This window comes from Mirounga angustirostris, unplaced genomic scaffold, assembly GCF_029215605.1.
Source record: "Mirounga angustirostris isolate CCGP_5_RB_7025 unplaced genomic scaffold, mMirAng1.0.hap1 SCAF_15, whole genome shotgun sequence".
In the NCBI taxonomy this organism is placed as follows: Eukaryota; Metazoa; Chordata; class Mammalia; order Carnivora; family Phocidae; genus Mirounga; species Mirounga angustirostris.
The window spans coordinates 82,866,084-82,882,414 of NW_026991723.1; the positions used below are offsets into that span (position 1 = coordinate 82,866,084).

Here is a 16,331-nt window from a genome sequence, read left to right on the forward strand (position 1 = left end):
CTCTGTTTCAGTGCCAGTGGAAAGAAAAATTACCTGCAACTCTAAACAGCAAACTATATATATAGGGTAAGTACATGTGCTCAGACTTCTATTCAAAGAGCTCTAAGACACTGGCTATATTTCACCAAAATATACATGAGCGCACTGGAGAAGCAACTTCGAGTACATTCACCCCTAAGCACCACTCTTGGAACAAACAGGCTATAAAAAGTGCAATTGTGAGAACAAATTATTAATTCTACATGTTTTAGTACAAGAGGTAATCGTATTATAACTAATATGTTTTAAAATGGTATGTGTAATGCCTATTATACTTGACATATTACAAGGCTATTTATGGAAATCTTCTCTCTGATAGGTTACCATAGCTTTACTCCAAATTATCCCACAGTACATGTTACTAAAGGCTCTTTTTAATCTGAAAAATCATATAATGTTTTGAAACCAAAGATGGGATTTTGATGAGAATGGTGACCATAATTTGCTAACATGTTAATTTAACTATCCTTTTCTCCCTTAATTCAATTAGTATTCATTAAAATTGCACTAATCACAATGAGTAAAGTTTTACCAATTACTTCCATAATTATGAATGAATACAGTAAACAGAATAATTATAAATCTACTTAATTAACTACAGGCTATTTCCAACAGAAAAAGATATTCATGTTCTGTATTTTATTTTTAATGCTAGATTGACATGCTGATATCTTTGAGAAGCATTTCCAGAAATGAAAAAAAAATCTTGTTATGATTGTTTTTTTAAAAATTTTCTATTGTACAGGTTTTATTAAGAACTTCATTCCCTAAACTGGTAGTGAAAGATTGAAAAGAACCTGGCTAAGCTACCAAAACCAAAGTAACTTAAAAATTGTATCTGTAATTTTGAATCTTCACCACCCCCCAAAAAAATAATTTTTAGACTACTTTATATTATGCTTAACCCTAAAGGACACACCATTTTTAAAATTTCTTATGTAAGTTGTTAGATTTTTTTTAAATGCAGGATTCAAGTCAGCACCCTATGAATGTTGATGTTTTAGTATTTAAACTAGCTAAGCATTAAACAAAAGGAGATGAATAAATAATGTGAACTCTGAAAAGCCCTTGCGCTTTTGCCTTTTTGGCTTGTTTCTCTATTTTCAAAAATACAGGCATTGCATGTCTTTTAGAAATTAACAAAGCCTATACTTGCAGGTTTAAAGATAGCAGGCTTACCAGATTTTAAATGAAATATTGAGTGCTACAGTGATTTAATGGTTTTAAACCATAGATGTCGTTGCGGTCTGAGGGTGACACAGACAACTTAAGGAAGAAAAAAAATGGGGCACAGAGAAATCACTTTGTCAGTAATTACAATCAAGAGTCCTAAGATGTGGCTCAGGCTGCTCATTACTTCTTCCTTCTGAATCAAGACCCTTATTTACATTTCAGATTACATTTTTTATGAAACAGTAAGATCTATCAGAGCTGAGAGGAGCGAAATAATGAGGGGAAAACATTTTAATAAAACGTGTTGGGCCTGCATTACTTCCGTGTCAGAAAGAAAGGCTATTTCTGTGGTGATGGATCATTTATTCTGCTTCTAAACGAGAAGCAAAAAGATGAAACTGATGAACTTTTACTGCCCATTTGTCTTTAGCAGACAATTAAGACAGAGAAGATCAAAATGGATTATCATACCACGCAGACAACTGGCCCAACAGTAATACATCTCCGGGACCACAGATTTGTAACTCTCTTTCATCCCTCCCCTTTCTTCTTACTTCTTTTTCCACTCTAAAGGCAGTGCTAGCTTTGTGGCTCAAGGAGAGCCAAAAGGCTGGTCATCATTATTCAGTCACAGATGTCAGTCTAACCTCCCTTTTTTCTCAGTTTCTAAAGCAGTGAGCCACAATAATTTGTGACAGATTCTTTTACTGTAAGGTACAAAGAACACACAGAATAAAACATCTAGCAGCAGCAAGTGTCTCTGATCAAGTGTGCTGGTACATGGGAAATACACTATATGTAAAAACAAGCACGGCAGTTTAGGCGAATGAGGAGGAAAACTGGAGGGGGGAGTGAGTGAGTGAGAGAGAGAGAGTGTGAGTGTGTGTGTGTGTGTGTGTGTGTGTGTGTGTGTGTGTCTTAACAAGCGCTATACTTTGTAGTGAATTTTCTCAAATATTCCTTATGGGTTACATCATAAATGTTTTAATACTAGAAATGTTGTCTAGATTAAGTGCATATTCAACTTAACGGTTTGTATGTAATAGAAATATTTCTAAGAATTCCTTAAAATAGTACAACCGAGGGGAAAGATAATTTGGTTTAATCCAACAAATGCTGAGAAGAGGAAAAAAACCTAAGATCAGAACCCAAATGGTAAAAGGGTAAATAAAAAATATGTAGGTCTCACTCCCTTTACCAACAGATCAACTGTCAAATCAATTTCTGGGAATTTGGAGGTAACTTCTCCAAAAACAAATAGATCTTTCATTCATCCATCATTCTTGAGCTACATGTGATAAAGAAGGGAAACTATCTTTGCCAAGTTGGAAGAGATGCTAAATAAGACTCTCATAAGTCTACATCTAGCCCATGAGTATCATACTCCAAATTTTAAAATTATGTCACTGATCTAAACAAAGAAAACAAGTAACTATCCTGTGAGCACTTTAAAATAGCTAAAATCTGTCATTTTTTAGGTTCTTACTGTAATTTTAAATTATTCCAACTTCAATATATGAAATAGTTGTAATATCATCCATTAACCCAAGTAAAGAGAACGAAGTTCGTAACATAATATTTAATCTGTAAAAAGGGTTCCACTGCAACATCAAAATGGATAATAGTCTGTATTTCTCTATATATATACACGTACTATATATACATATGTATGTATAGTACCCGTATATATACACATATATTCCCCCCCAAACACAAACATAGTCACATAAAATAAACATGAAAAGATAAATACCAGGGGAGACGAACCATGAGAGACTATGGACTCTGAGAAACAAACTGAGGGATTTAGGGGAGGGGGGGAGAGGAGGGAGGGATGGTTTAGCCCGGTGATGGGTATTAAGGAGGGCACGTATTGAATGGAGCACTGGGTGTTATACGCAAACAATGAATCATGGATCACTACATCAAAAACTAATGATGTAATGTATGGTGACTAACATAACATAAATACCAAATTGTCATATTGGTTATCTCTGAGTTATATCTATATCTATATCTATAATTAAAATTATAGATGACTTGTATTTTCTTTCTTTGCATTCTTTTTTAAATTTCTGATTTATTTATATTTCCTAAATATTTTGTCATGAGCATATTACCCATGTGGTTATTACCCATATGATTTACACACATACAAAAAAATCATGTTGATCAAAGTTTCAAATGTAGTAAGAAACTACATTTAAAGGAACAGATCCAGATGTTAACCATGTTATTTTCAGTTTTGTCCTACAAAATTCTCTCTTGTTGGGTAATTCAGAACTTGGAACCACAAAGGTTATTTACTGAGCCACAAAACTTTAGAATAATGATTTTCTTAAGAGCTATGGCCTCAAGTCTATTCAAAACAACACTTTAAAATTTTCCACCTTCTAGACACTGTTTAATGAGAAAAAAATGATTAATAAAGAGGTCCTATAATCTTTGGATTGTGTAGTTTAAATCCAATGGGCTCAATCACACAGCAATTAAGGCAAGATAAAAATTTAACTCTCCTGTTGGAAGACGAAGCAAGGGTTAGAGAAGATTAGTATTTTTTAAATCTCATTTAAAAGTCTTGAGATCACACACAAAGCAAACCATACCAGTTCTCTTGGGTTCTTGTACAATAAAATCTCATTACAAAGCATCTCATTATACTGATTATCCAGTTATATTCCTGGTCACATTATGTCCCCTGTATTCATAAAGATGTCTCAGATACCTTGCCCTCATACAACAGGCCACATTGCAAAGGTGTAACTACTATCGTACTGGATAGTTCTATTCCATTCAAGGACATTTTTTCTTAACAGACAAAATACAATGGGTGGTTTTATAAAGTTGTTTTATTCAGTGTAATCAAGGATGCTTCTATCTTGAAACTGCTTTAAAAAAGCATAGCAAATTGCATATTTGAACTAAAAATGTAAGATTCCCCCAGAAAAGCTATAAACCATCCCTAATATTTCTTAAGATACACACTGGAATCCAGAATGTATAACCTGGATCTAATTTTCAAGAATAGAGCAGCATCAGAACTTCAGCACTACCTTGTGATTAAAATAGTCCCTTCCACTCCATTCCATGCTTGCAGGATACAGGAAATTCGAGATGGCAGAGCCAACCAGCCAACCTCAACTTTCACTACCATCATTAGAACCCCACCCAGAAGACCATTCCTGAATGTGTATCTTCTTCTTGGAGTACTACCATAACACACAATTTCATAATCTATTTCAAATTCCAGGAAATGTTATAAACTTCCCTCCTCCTCCCGTTTTTGTTACACTGGTTTTTGACTGTTTAAATGGCATTAAAAAAAAAAAAAAAAAAAAAAAAAGTTCCCAGGCAATCCAAAAAGGATTTCCTAATGAACTGCAGACTACAGCATTCCTCAAAGTAAAAAATAAAATTCATGACAGATTTTCTTCCTTACTTTCTGTGGATTTTCCCCCTGAAGGTAACACCCCAAATCTAGCACAATATTTTCAATCCGACCTCAATATGTTTTTATTTTTTGTCTTGGGTTCCTAATTGCTATTTCTCTTCCCTCTAAAAATTCATTTATCTCCTTCAGTAAAAAGAACAGTAATAATATGTTGAACAACTCTGAAATAAATTTTGTCATGTAAAAAATTAATTACGCATTCCGAACCTGGTCACTGTAGTCCTCCGGGAATTGCCTCTGCACCTCAGGATCTGTAAATAATTGACAGATAATATTAATTGGCTTTGGATTAGTGAGCAAGCAGAGGATCACACATTAATATTTGATCAGAAGATGATAGCAGCCCTGGCAGGGGATCCAAGGGGGGCAGCTGAGGCTGCTATGTTGATGAGCACAAGGAAGGACTCGGCAAGGCACTCCCATTACCCTCCTCCAGAAATATAAAAAAGAAAAATTTTGAAGACCTGATGCTACTGTTAACTTTAGACTATTACCTAATGCAAAAATCTTGCCTGCTGCAAATTGCCCTCAATGTATTTTCCAGAGAAAATGAGTCCTAAACCTGGCTTGACTTTTTTTCCTCTAATCAGAAGCCTCCTTTTCACAGTTACAGATGTGTGCTTGATAAACCACCTTAAACATCAGTTTCAGATTGTGTGTGTGTGTGTGTGCATGCACAGACTGGCAGGTGGCAGGGAGTGGGAGAAGAATTCTTTCAAAGAACAAATACAAAACTCTTTGCTTTTAAAAATAAAATGTATCCTTACCAAAATACTTATGAACTCCTGAAAATACAGATAAAACCGGATGAAGTTTTCTTCAAAACAGAACCAAACAATACACTTTTGGCTTGTCAGTACAAACAAAATATCATGAAATGAGATATTATGTTCTACCTAACATAATTAGACTTGCTCATCAACTATAAAAATACATAGGTGAAAACACCTTTTATGACCATCTGCTTAAAATGGAATTACTAAAGGGGTCACTTGATTCTTCAATCATAATTGCAAGATAATCCAATGCCATCGTCTGTAAGTCAATACAGAACTGTACTAATTAAATGCTATTAGCACTCCATTTGCTATTGATTAGGAAAACACTCATTCTTTTCTAATAAGAGAAAGAGATTTGGTTCCTCAGAGACACATTATGGGGAGTGACAAGAATAATATGTATTTGGGGCGCCTGGGTGGCTCAGTTGGTTAAGCGACTGCCTTCGGCTCAGGTCATGATCCTGGAGTCCCTGGATCGAGTCCCTGGATCGAGTCCCGCATTGGGCTCCCTGCTTGGCGGGGAGCCTGCTTCTCCCTCTGACCCTCCCCCCTCTCATGTGCTCTCTCTCTCTCATTCTGTCTCAAATAAATAAAATCTTTAAAAAAAAAAAAAAGAATAATATGTATTTGAAAAATCACGTATCAATGGAAAAGCACAGTATTTGAGGGTCCCCTCACACACTGATCACAAAACATACTATTCAGTTTTCTTAGCTATCTTTTAAAACATCAATTTACTCTCTGTGAGAGTGAATCCACATAAAAGTTAAAACCCTCCAAAATCACAACACAAAAATGCAGTTAATCTTTCTGCAGCGAGGAATCAAAAAGGGAAAAAACTAAGGGCCTATTCACATACTACATTTAAATCCTAGAAATACCAGTTTTCAAGTCATTAAAGTCAATGGATGTTATTTTTCAAAACCCAAGGCTAATAACAAAAGCGGGAGTATTCAAAAGGGCATACCAAAAAAGCAGAGCTTCCAAAAATGGGTGGTCCAAAAGAGATGAACCTATCTGTAGACCATTTCAGCTCTTAAGGGATCTTCTGGTTGACTTAAAAACTGGGGATCAATTTCTTTCCTTACCCTCATGTGCAAACACTCGATGGGACAAAGGCCATGTCTACATTGTGACCAGCAGAGTGCTGGCGTGGTCCTCTCCATGCAGGGCTGCCCTAGTGTGCCAGAGGAAGAAACTGTTGCTTCTCTCTGGCCAGAAGGGCTGAAATCACACAAGGACTTGGTCCACTTGAGAGAGGAGGCCAGAGGGCACTAACGGCGTGGCATGAAAAGCACTAGGTCTACAGGGAAGAATTAGCAGGATGCAAAGGGACAACCAGATGCCTAACACACCTCTAAAAGTGTGCTTGCTGTTGGGTTGGGGGATGGGAGAGCCTAAGTAAGAGGGTAGCAGTTATAATCCCTAAAACATAGGTAAATCACCCTGGGGCAGAAAAAGCTGGTATTTTAGGATTTAAAATATGCTCCCAAGACTGAAAAAAACAGAAAAAAGCACTTGAAAGCCACTGAGGACACAGTAAAACAGAAGTTGGGAAAGCCACAGAATAAGGCTTATTCTTTTTCTTCCAACTGTCACGTGGTTAACACTTACTCTTCAACCAGAAAACTTCATATAGAAATGACTCACATATAAATCTTTAATATCATCTCTTCTTGCAGAGTTTGTGCTTCTCAGGAACCACAAATACTGATGGAAATCAAGATGGAATAAAACCAAAGACTAATTTTTTTAATCACCACTTTGTGAGGGAATGGATGTCAGAAACCAAAATTTATGATATATTCTTCAATTTAAAAAAGTTTCTTGTTTATAGGTGGGAGAAGGAAGGTTTTTATATCTTTAGTCAACTATGTTAATAAGAAACTATATTAATAACTAACTTATTTTAAAAATGTATTTTATGCATATATACAATATAGCAGAATTTTAAAAAGGAAACATGGATGAAAAAAAATCCACTTATTTTAATATACTGAAGGTAAAGATGACCACAGAATGCCAAGATGAGAGTCATGCAAATCATACTATTCTAAACACTGCCTCAGCGGCAGGGACAACAAACACCATCAACCAAATTCCTTCAACTGTCCTAAGACTCAGCCCAGAGTGAGATTCCCAGATTTTTACAGAATCATGGTCCAAGATAATACATGGATTATTATTTACTATGATCCAAGCATAAAGCTTGTGATTTCCTTTAAGGCCCTGAGGTTTACAAAAGCAAACTTTATGGGTTCTTAATACTCTCTAAAGCAATATTTAAAAAAAAGGGGGGGGGGGGGGGCGAATGCTTTTTAAAAACAAAAGCCCAACCTAAAAAGTTCCACTCAATTAGCTCAAAGATCCAATCTGATAGTTTATAAAACTATGAAAGCCATTTTGTAAAAACTAACAAAAAACTGAAAATAATTTGAGTTTTCTTAAAATGTCTATTTTGCACAGTGGGTTGAAATCATCTTTTTTCACTTTGAGTCGATCACAATGCCATAATGTCACCAAAATATCGACATTGGAAACATCTGAGTTTAAAAGGTCCAAATACAATCTGCTTTTCTCAAGCAACACAACACCCGCCTTACTAACAGTTTCAGCATGGCACATGTACAAAACCTAGCACCCTGCAGTTAAGCAAACCGCCTTTAAATTTTCTGTCTGGCAGCAATCCACTTGCGTGTCTGTATGTTTTTACAAGTACTCTATGTATTTCATTGCATCAGCTGCATTTCTTTGAGTTTTAAATGGTCTGGGAACATTTTATGAAATGTTCTATATCTTTATATGGAAAATAACATACACTGGAAAAGTGTGCATCAGTCTAATATTTATATATCTATTTCTTTATCCACCATCCAATACTATAACTGCTAATGTTCCAAAACACCTTCTCACATTCATACCCTCACCGCCAAATGCAGTGTCACCAAACAGCTAACTTTCAACACAAAAATCTGCAGATCAGAGAACTACCAAGGAAAAAAGCAACAATTTGCTTAGGCAATTGGCAGAAAGAACAGAGTCATGGGCATATGTCAAGCTTTTTCTCGAAGAATTGTCCCTATGACAGAAAATTAAGAACATTCCTTTTCCTTCTCTCTCAGCAACTTTCTCCAGATTTAAGTGGTAGATTCTTAAAATTAAAAATCAATTTCATCATCTCCCAGGAAAATACTTTTCAACCTAGTATTTAAAATATCTTATCTTGGGACGCCTGGGTGGCTCAGTCGGTTAAGCGTCTGCCTTTGGCTCAGGTCATGATCCCAGGGTCCTGGGATCAAGTACCGCATCAGGCTCCCTGCTCCGCGGGGAGCCTGCTTCTCCCTCTGCCTCTGTCTGTCTCTCTGTCTCTCATGAATAAATAAATAAAATCTTTAAAAATAAATAAATAAATAAATAAAATAAAATATCTTATCTTGCCACACCATGTATGGTATGGTAGAGTCCATATATCTCTTAACCACGTAAGCCTAAAAGAGGCAGCAGGCTCTGGAATAAGGCTTCGCATCAAATCAACGTGATGGGCCACTACCTTCTTTCAGCACCACATCCATGCAAGAGGAGGTCTCCACAAAGACATGTGTGCACCAACCACTTCCACTGGAGGCCACAAGAAGCATTTCTATACTTAACACAGACATTTCACTGCATAGGACTCCCAATAGCACAAGCTAACAGGCGCGTAACGTGACCATGCTTAAGAGGCTAGGTCCTCACAGGGGAAAAATAAATAAATTAAGAAAAGTCTCAGAACAGCTATGTCTTGATTTTTTTTTTTTTAAGAAAGGTTAATTTTCTTTGACCTCAATTGTTCATGTTTTCTAGTCTTCTACTGTAACATACTTTAAATCTTTAAGATATACCAGATTGCCACAGGATGTTTAATTAATAGAATTAGAGTTTGGGCAAGACTTGCTGGAATGGTGCTATAAATTATTTTACACAGGCTCCAAAACCTTGAGTTCTGCCTTAGGCTTAAAGTTCCTAGAAAACGTGGCAGACAGATCTTTTACAACAGAAATGCAAAATAATTCATAAAAGTACTGTGGTTATGTATGAGGGCTCATTTGTAGATCAGTAACTAGTATGTGTGTACACACACACACACACACACACACACACACCCCTTACCAAATTATTTTCCTGTTTTTCTCTGTTGCACCAATGACTCCATTTGAAGGGTCAAGGCATGACGCTTTAACTGATTATTGAAAAATACACTGACTTCATTTTCTATGAAATGTGTGACAACTGCACACGAACCAAATGTTACAATCGTCCATAACTGGAGCTCTTTTAGGAAATTTAAGAGAGACTGCAAGCAAATGTAGCTGCTAACACGGGAATCTACACTGCTTTCACTTTTAACATGGCAGGTATATCAAGGCAGAAAAAATTACATTTAATGCCCACTAAAATTTACCCAGTCATTATCCCTAGGATATTTCAGTAAGAAACAAAATATTGAACATATTTAAAGCTTACAATTATAAGAACGCTTCCCTTTAAAAGCAAGACTTAAAAATTCGCCATAAACGATAAAATCTTCATTGTTCCATTTCATGTAGTTTAAGATACTATCTTCCTCTCCCCCACAACCATAAATGTTAATCCAAGCTGTAATCAGATTCAACTTTCCAGATGAGAAGATGGGAATATGCTGCAAGCAGGGGATAGTCCATTACACTGCTCTTTCCCTAATGAAATGTTCAAACTTTATACACTGAAAATGTATATGCTCAGAAAGTAGTCTGAGAAGTCACACATTTTGAGGGCAAGCTCAATCTTCCCCAAACACACTCAGAAATAAGATTTTTTTCATCTTCAAGAAGAAAAGTTTTTTTTTTTTGTATAATGTAAAATTAAAAAGTTTCTTAACACTATGATTACAAGCTGGACTCCACTAAAAAGAGCTTTAAGGACACTCCCTATTAAACTCATTGTTGCTATAAAGAGTCAGCTTCACTCACATTATATTATAAAATACCTGAATCACTAGTTTAGCATTTTAACTAAATACAATTATCCTAGTAAACTGTTCCATTTATGATAGTTAAAATTTAATTAAAAATATATTTTTGAAAGGAATGTTTCAAATGTTTTACATAGGAAAAAAAAACCCATCAACACGATTTCCTTTTCCTTAACAATGAAACAGAATAATTTATGTTGTCTTCCTTTAAAAATGTTTTTAAACTAAAAATTACTTGCTTCAAACAAAAACTGCTCATTTCACAATGCAGATTTTATCCTGAAATCACAAAAGAGTATACTTCACTAATTAAAAAAAAAAAAAAGTCATTTCAAAGTACTTTAAATGAACATTTGGTTTCCATGTACAACTGGAATTTCTTAAAAATTATTCCAGGTATTAACTTTTTGCCCTAAAACATGAAGACCCTAAGACATAAGAACCTTAGTCCTCACTAATTTTATTTTATTTATTTTTTTAAAGATATTTATTTATTTGACAGAGAGAGATATAGCGAGAGCAGGAACACAAGCAGGGGGAATGGGAGAGGGAGAAGCAGCCTTCCTGCCGAGCAGGGAGCCCGATGCGGGACTCGATCCCAGTACCCTGGGATCATGACCTGAGCCAAAGGCAGACGCTTAACGACTGAGCCACCCATGCGCACCAGTCCTCACTAATTTTAAGACTATGTTTCTATTCCAGCCTTTTGCTTCCACGCCTGCATTTAAAACACATTCAAGTATTACACTTTCACAGCAGCCGGCCTGGTAACACAGGACCAGTTCACCATCTACACCTATAATAAAAACCCAAATAGCATTATTCAGGGAAGGAGAGCACAACCCACCTCAGTATGGCAAGCAATGGAACCATTCACGTGCCAGATTCCTCCTCAAACTAACAGATTCTGCCTTTCAGACATATCCTGCTCTGATGTGACTATTTATGCATAAACAGCAGACACTGACCTATTGTTTTCAGTTGTTGGAGTTATGAATGTAGTACAGTTACCAATTAAGTGAATCAACAAGTCCTAAATGCATCAGCTGTTCTACAAATAATGAGTCCACTGACATTATGCAGTAAAATCTTGGGAGTTTCATCTCTCTTTCTAGAGAATGGTGATAGATTTTGACCAGCAAATGCCACTACTTACCAATAATTTGAAGTATTTTTCATAACTAATTCCATCTACAAAAGGTATATAAATCTGATTCTCAACCAAACTTATGCCACATAAACCCAAAAATCAAACATAAGTCAAATTCTAAAAGGGAGCTTTAAAATGGAAAGAGAGTGTGTGCTGGTGAGAACAAAAAAGTCCAGAGAATATGTTCACTTATACTTCCCTTTTTGCCCGCTGAATATCTTAGTTTTCAACTTTATTATTTAAATATTTAGGTTTTTTTAAAAATTAGTTCCAGGTTTGGAACTAATTCCTAAAATCTATCAAACTGATAAATATTGATGAAGGACCTTTTTTCTTTAATGGTTATAATCTCAGGTTTCCATTTAATTTCCCTGTGAGTTAGGATTCATTTTAGCCCTTGTTTCTGAATGAGCACCCTAAGTGTCCAATTTTTATTCCAAGGTGAATAATTACTTCAGACTTAACCTAAATGACAGCTGTGCCCTTTATGTACTACAAACGTGACATCACTGCATACGGTCTTCATAAATAGATATATCACATCTGTCAAATCTGGTGGAAAGAGATAACTTCATTATTTACTCAAATACGACTACGGATTGCATACCCACCATGTATCAGGCACTGGGATAGGCATTTTATACACAGTTTCTAATTTAATCTTCATGACAATGCTGTGATATTGGGACTACCGTAAGTGCATCATTGTTAAAGAAAGCAATAGGTTGGGCGCCTGGGTGGCTCAGTCAGTTAAGCAACTGCCTTCGGCTCAGGTCATGATCCTGGAGTCCCGGGATCGAGTCCCGCATCGGGCTCCCTGCTCGGCGGGGAGTCTGCTTCTCCCTCTGACCCTCCCCCCTCTCATGTGCTCTCTCTCTCTCTCATTCTCTCTCTCTCAAATAAATAAATAAAATCTTAAAAAAAAAAAAAAAGAAAGCAATAGGTTACCATTTGTCCGAAGTTTGAAAATTAGCATTTATTCACAGCACAAACACACTGATGTGACTGGCCCAGGTGATAAAAAGCCAGTCCTTGCTCTCAAGGAGTAATACGGTGTGACCCAAATGGAGAATCCACCAAATTAATTAACCACAGAGTTTGACAAAGTGCTGTGCTAGGATTAGCAGAAGGGCGTCAAACCTAATTCTGACCAGGACAGAAAAAACTTCAGGGACGAAGTGGCCACATGTGCAATCTAGGACTAGACCGTGGTTCATCTCATGCTACCACAAGCCCCTTCTGAACAGTCTAGAGGACAGCGAGTCAGCATTTGTTGAGGTCAGGGCCCATGTTCTACTTAGCTTTGCTACAGAAGGTCTTCTCTGTTACAAATGCTTAACAAATACTTTGGCATAACAGAATAAACAGAATAAACTCATTAAATACCCTGTCTCTCTAACTGGATAAAGGGCCAATTTTAAAATATCCAGTTGAAAACAAGCCTCTGAATGCTACGGGCTTCCTTCCTAAAGACACACTGGCATATAAGCAAGCACACAATAAATATTAGTTGTTGTTTTATTATTAATCCCAGTGGAGAAATAAGCAAGCACTATAAATCAGATGGCTACAGATGTATACGTATGCCTCAAATTGGAAATACATGTGCTCCTAGAAATAAACTTTTATAAACCCAATTAAAATTTTCCCATTGCCTGCCATTACTTACTTAGAAACGTTATAACTTTATCAGAAACTGATTTTCTCTTCATCGTCAGTGGTTCAAAAATCCTTAAGCTACAGTTTATTTGCCTCCTGGCATCTGTTTGCTAATGATCTGTAAACATCAAATGCACTAGGGACTCTCCCAGATTTACAGAAACCCTGAGGTGAATCTCTGTATAAATTGAAGGACCTTTCTGCTAATCTCTTTGCTTTCGAAGTTTGCATTCTGGGTTCAGAAACAAGAGTTCCATTAAACATTTTTACAGTAATAATTAGAATACTAACAGCTACCATTTACTGAATGCCTAGTATACCAGCAGTTGCCATAGGTGATTTTATTATCTTAATCGTAACAACTCTGCCAGGTAAGTAGATGTATCCCTGTTTTATAAATAAGAGTGAGGCTCACTAAGAACAAATTCAGTTAAGCAACAGAGCTAGGATTCAGTCTGGATCCATCAGACTCCCAAGAATCCAACAGTGGCTTTCTTTTCTGGTTTTATTTATGTATGTCCTCCTGTTGATCTGTCTTCTAGTTATTATTGTGACTCAACAATAAGAATACATCTGGACAAATAACCAAAACATGTTGTCATGAAATAGGCCTTAGCAGATTATGAATGAGAGCTTTCCAATTTCTCTATTTAAACTCCTTTGCCAAGTTCAGGATATAAATAAAATGACTCCAAAGTAACTAGCGCTCAATTCAACTAGTAAACATGATAATGAAAAAGATGAATTCCTATTAACAACTTAGAATAATTTTGAAGACTAGAGGGTATCCTTGGATACTCTATGAAAAAAAAATTATTTGCTAAACAGAAGGGATAAGAATGCAGAGAAATGTTTCCCTACTTGGAAAATGTGTTTCCCAAGTACCTCTAAACCATACTCAGAACCCCAAAGCTAAAGCCAAACTATTGCATACAGTATACATTAAGCTGAAATGCCAGCAAAGGAAATATACTATGCCTATCAACCAGAAGACTTTCTTGTCAACAAAATTCTGCCTCTCTTCCCCTGGAAACAAGCCATTGCTGCCTAGTCCTTATCTATACCATATATCCAAATGGTACCTATATATCCTATACCACTTTGGGGGTGGGGGTGGGGAGGGGAGCAGGGAGTAAAATATACATAAAATTTGCCATTTTAACACTTTTAAGTATACAATTCAGTGGCACTAAGCCCATGCACGTTATTGTACAACCATCACTATCATCTATCTCCAAAACTTCTTCCACTAAAACTCTGAACCCATTAAATAACTCCCAATTTTCCCTTCCCCATAGCCCCTGGAAACCACCACTCTACTTTCTGTCTCTATGAACTTAACTACTCTAGGTACCTCATAGAAATGGAATCATGCAATACCTATCCTTGTATGCCTGGCTTATTTCACTTAGCACAATGTCTTCAAGGCTTATCCATGTTGTAGCATGTGTCAGAACTTCCCTCCTTTTTAGGGCTGAATAATACTGCATTGTAATAATACCACATTTTATTTATCCATTCATCTGTCTATGGACACGAGTTTCTTCCATCTCTGGCTATCATAAATAATGCTGCTATGAGGGCCACCTGGGTGGCTCAGTCGGCTAAGTGTCTGCCTTTGGGTCAGGTCATGATCCCGGGGTCCTGGGATCGAGCCCCACACGTCGGGCTCCCTGCTCAGCGAGGACCTGCTTCTCCCTCTCCCTTTGCTCCCCCTGCTCCTGCTCTCTTGTTCGCTATCCCAAATAAATCCATAAAATCTTTTTAAAAAAATAATGCCGCTACTATGAACGTGAGTGTAAATATTTCTGCAAGACCCTGTTTTCACTTCTTCATGACATATGTCCAGAATTGGAACTGCTGGATCATAAGGCAATTCTACATTTAATTTTTTTGAGGACCTATACTACTTTTAATATGTTTCATGACCTTTATGTTATAAAGCTAGAACCGCCTAGAATCCTTAGCCTGGCCATTAAGACCAAACACCTGGGGTGCCTGGGTGGTGCAGTCAGTTAAGTTTCCGACTTTTTGTTTTGGCTCAGGTTGTGATCTTGGGGTCCTGGGATCAAACCCTGCATTGGGGTCCACACTCAGTGCAGAAGTCTGATAAAGTTTCTCTCTCTGCCCCTCTCCACCATGCACGTGCACGCTCTCTCTCTCAAATAAATCTTAAAAAAAATAAAAAGGACCAAACCACCCAATTTCATCTGTTTCTTAAAAATGAATCCCCAAATCTAGCCAGGCTAATCAATCCACTTTCCCACAAAATTTGACATGCTTTGCTCATCTTTCTCCTCTTCCCACATCCAAATCAGACCCTTCCAAAACATGCTCTTAAGCATCACAATTTATAAACGTGCCCAATTGTATATTCCTATATGAATTAATATTCAATTACACTAGCAGTTTAAAAAATTAAAAAGACAAAGAACCATGTCATCCATCACAAGTACAGTGAATTTTAAGTGTAGCTGGCAAAGGAACAACAAAACTGGCACACTCGCTGAAACTCCTTCACTTGCCTTCTGGCACTCCTGGGTCAGTGATCAGCACAATTCTCAATCTCTTAGCACTAAGCTCCCTTCCGATTCTTACATTCTTCCTCTGACCTAATGCTGGCTTCCTCTGTAGCCCTCTCAAGCGGTGTTTCCTCTCCATCCCTCCCACTGGTCTGGAGGCAGGGTAGGCAGCCTCTGTTCCTTGTTTCCACTTCCAGACCTTTCTTCCTCATTTTCCAAAATCCCAGATTTTAACCTGAGCTCACCAGACTACACTTCCCACTCGGCCCTGCTGTCATCTACAATCCTAGGGTTACTCCTCATTCCTGAGTCACATGGATCCTGCTCCACTGCCCCTCACTCTACCAGCACTCCTACCAAAGTCTCAGTGATTTCAGTATGCACATGGCCAATCCTTCAAAATCCCAGAATTCTTGATTCCTTGGCCTCCTCCCTGCCAAGGTTTTCTACCCAATCTCAACTACTCACTCCCATGGTCATACCCAAACTCGTAGTTACCAATAACTGAAACTCCCTCAATAATCAGTTTCAAGCACCTCAGCCTCCAACCATGACCCACCTCCTACCC

The 16,331-nt window shown here is 37.1% G+C and overlaps 1 protein-coding gene across 20 annotated transcripts in view; it reads right to left on the reverse strand.

The window, feature by feature from the left end:
• DENND1A (DENN domain containing 1A) overlaps positions 1 to 16,331 on the reverse strand; it is a 501,269-nt gene that overhangs the window by 363,421 nt on the left and 121,517 nt on the right. For 8 of the 20 annotated variants that reach the window (XM_064579581.1, XM_045883119.3, XM_064579579.1 and 5 more), the window contains exon 3: positions 4,871 to 4,914. The exons of the other annotated variants lie outside the window; for them this stretch is intronic. In XM_064579581.1, coding sequence (XP_064435651.1) covers positions 4,871 to 4,914 — 44 coding nt within the window. The remainder of the gene's footprint in view (positions 1 to 4,870; positions 4,915 to 16,331) is intronic. 20 annotated transcript variants of the gene reach the window in all.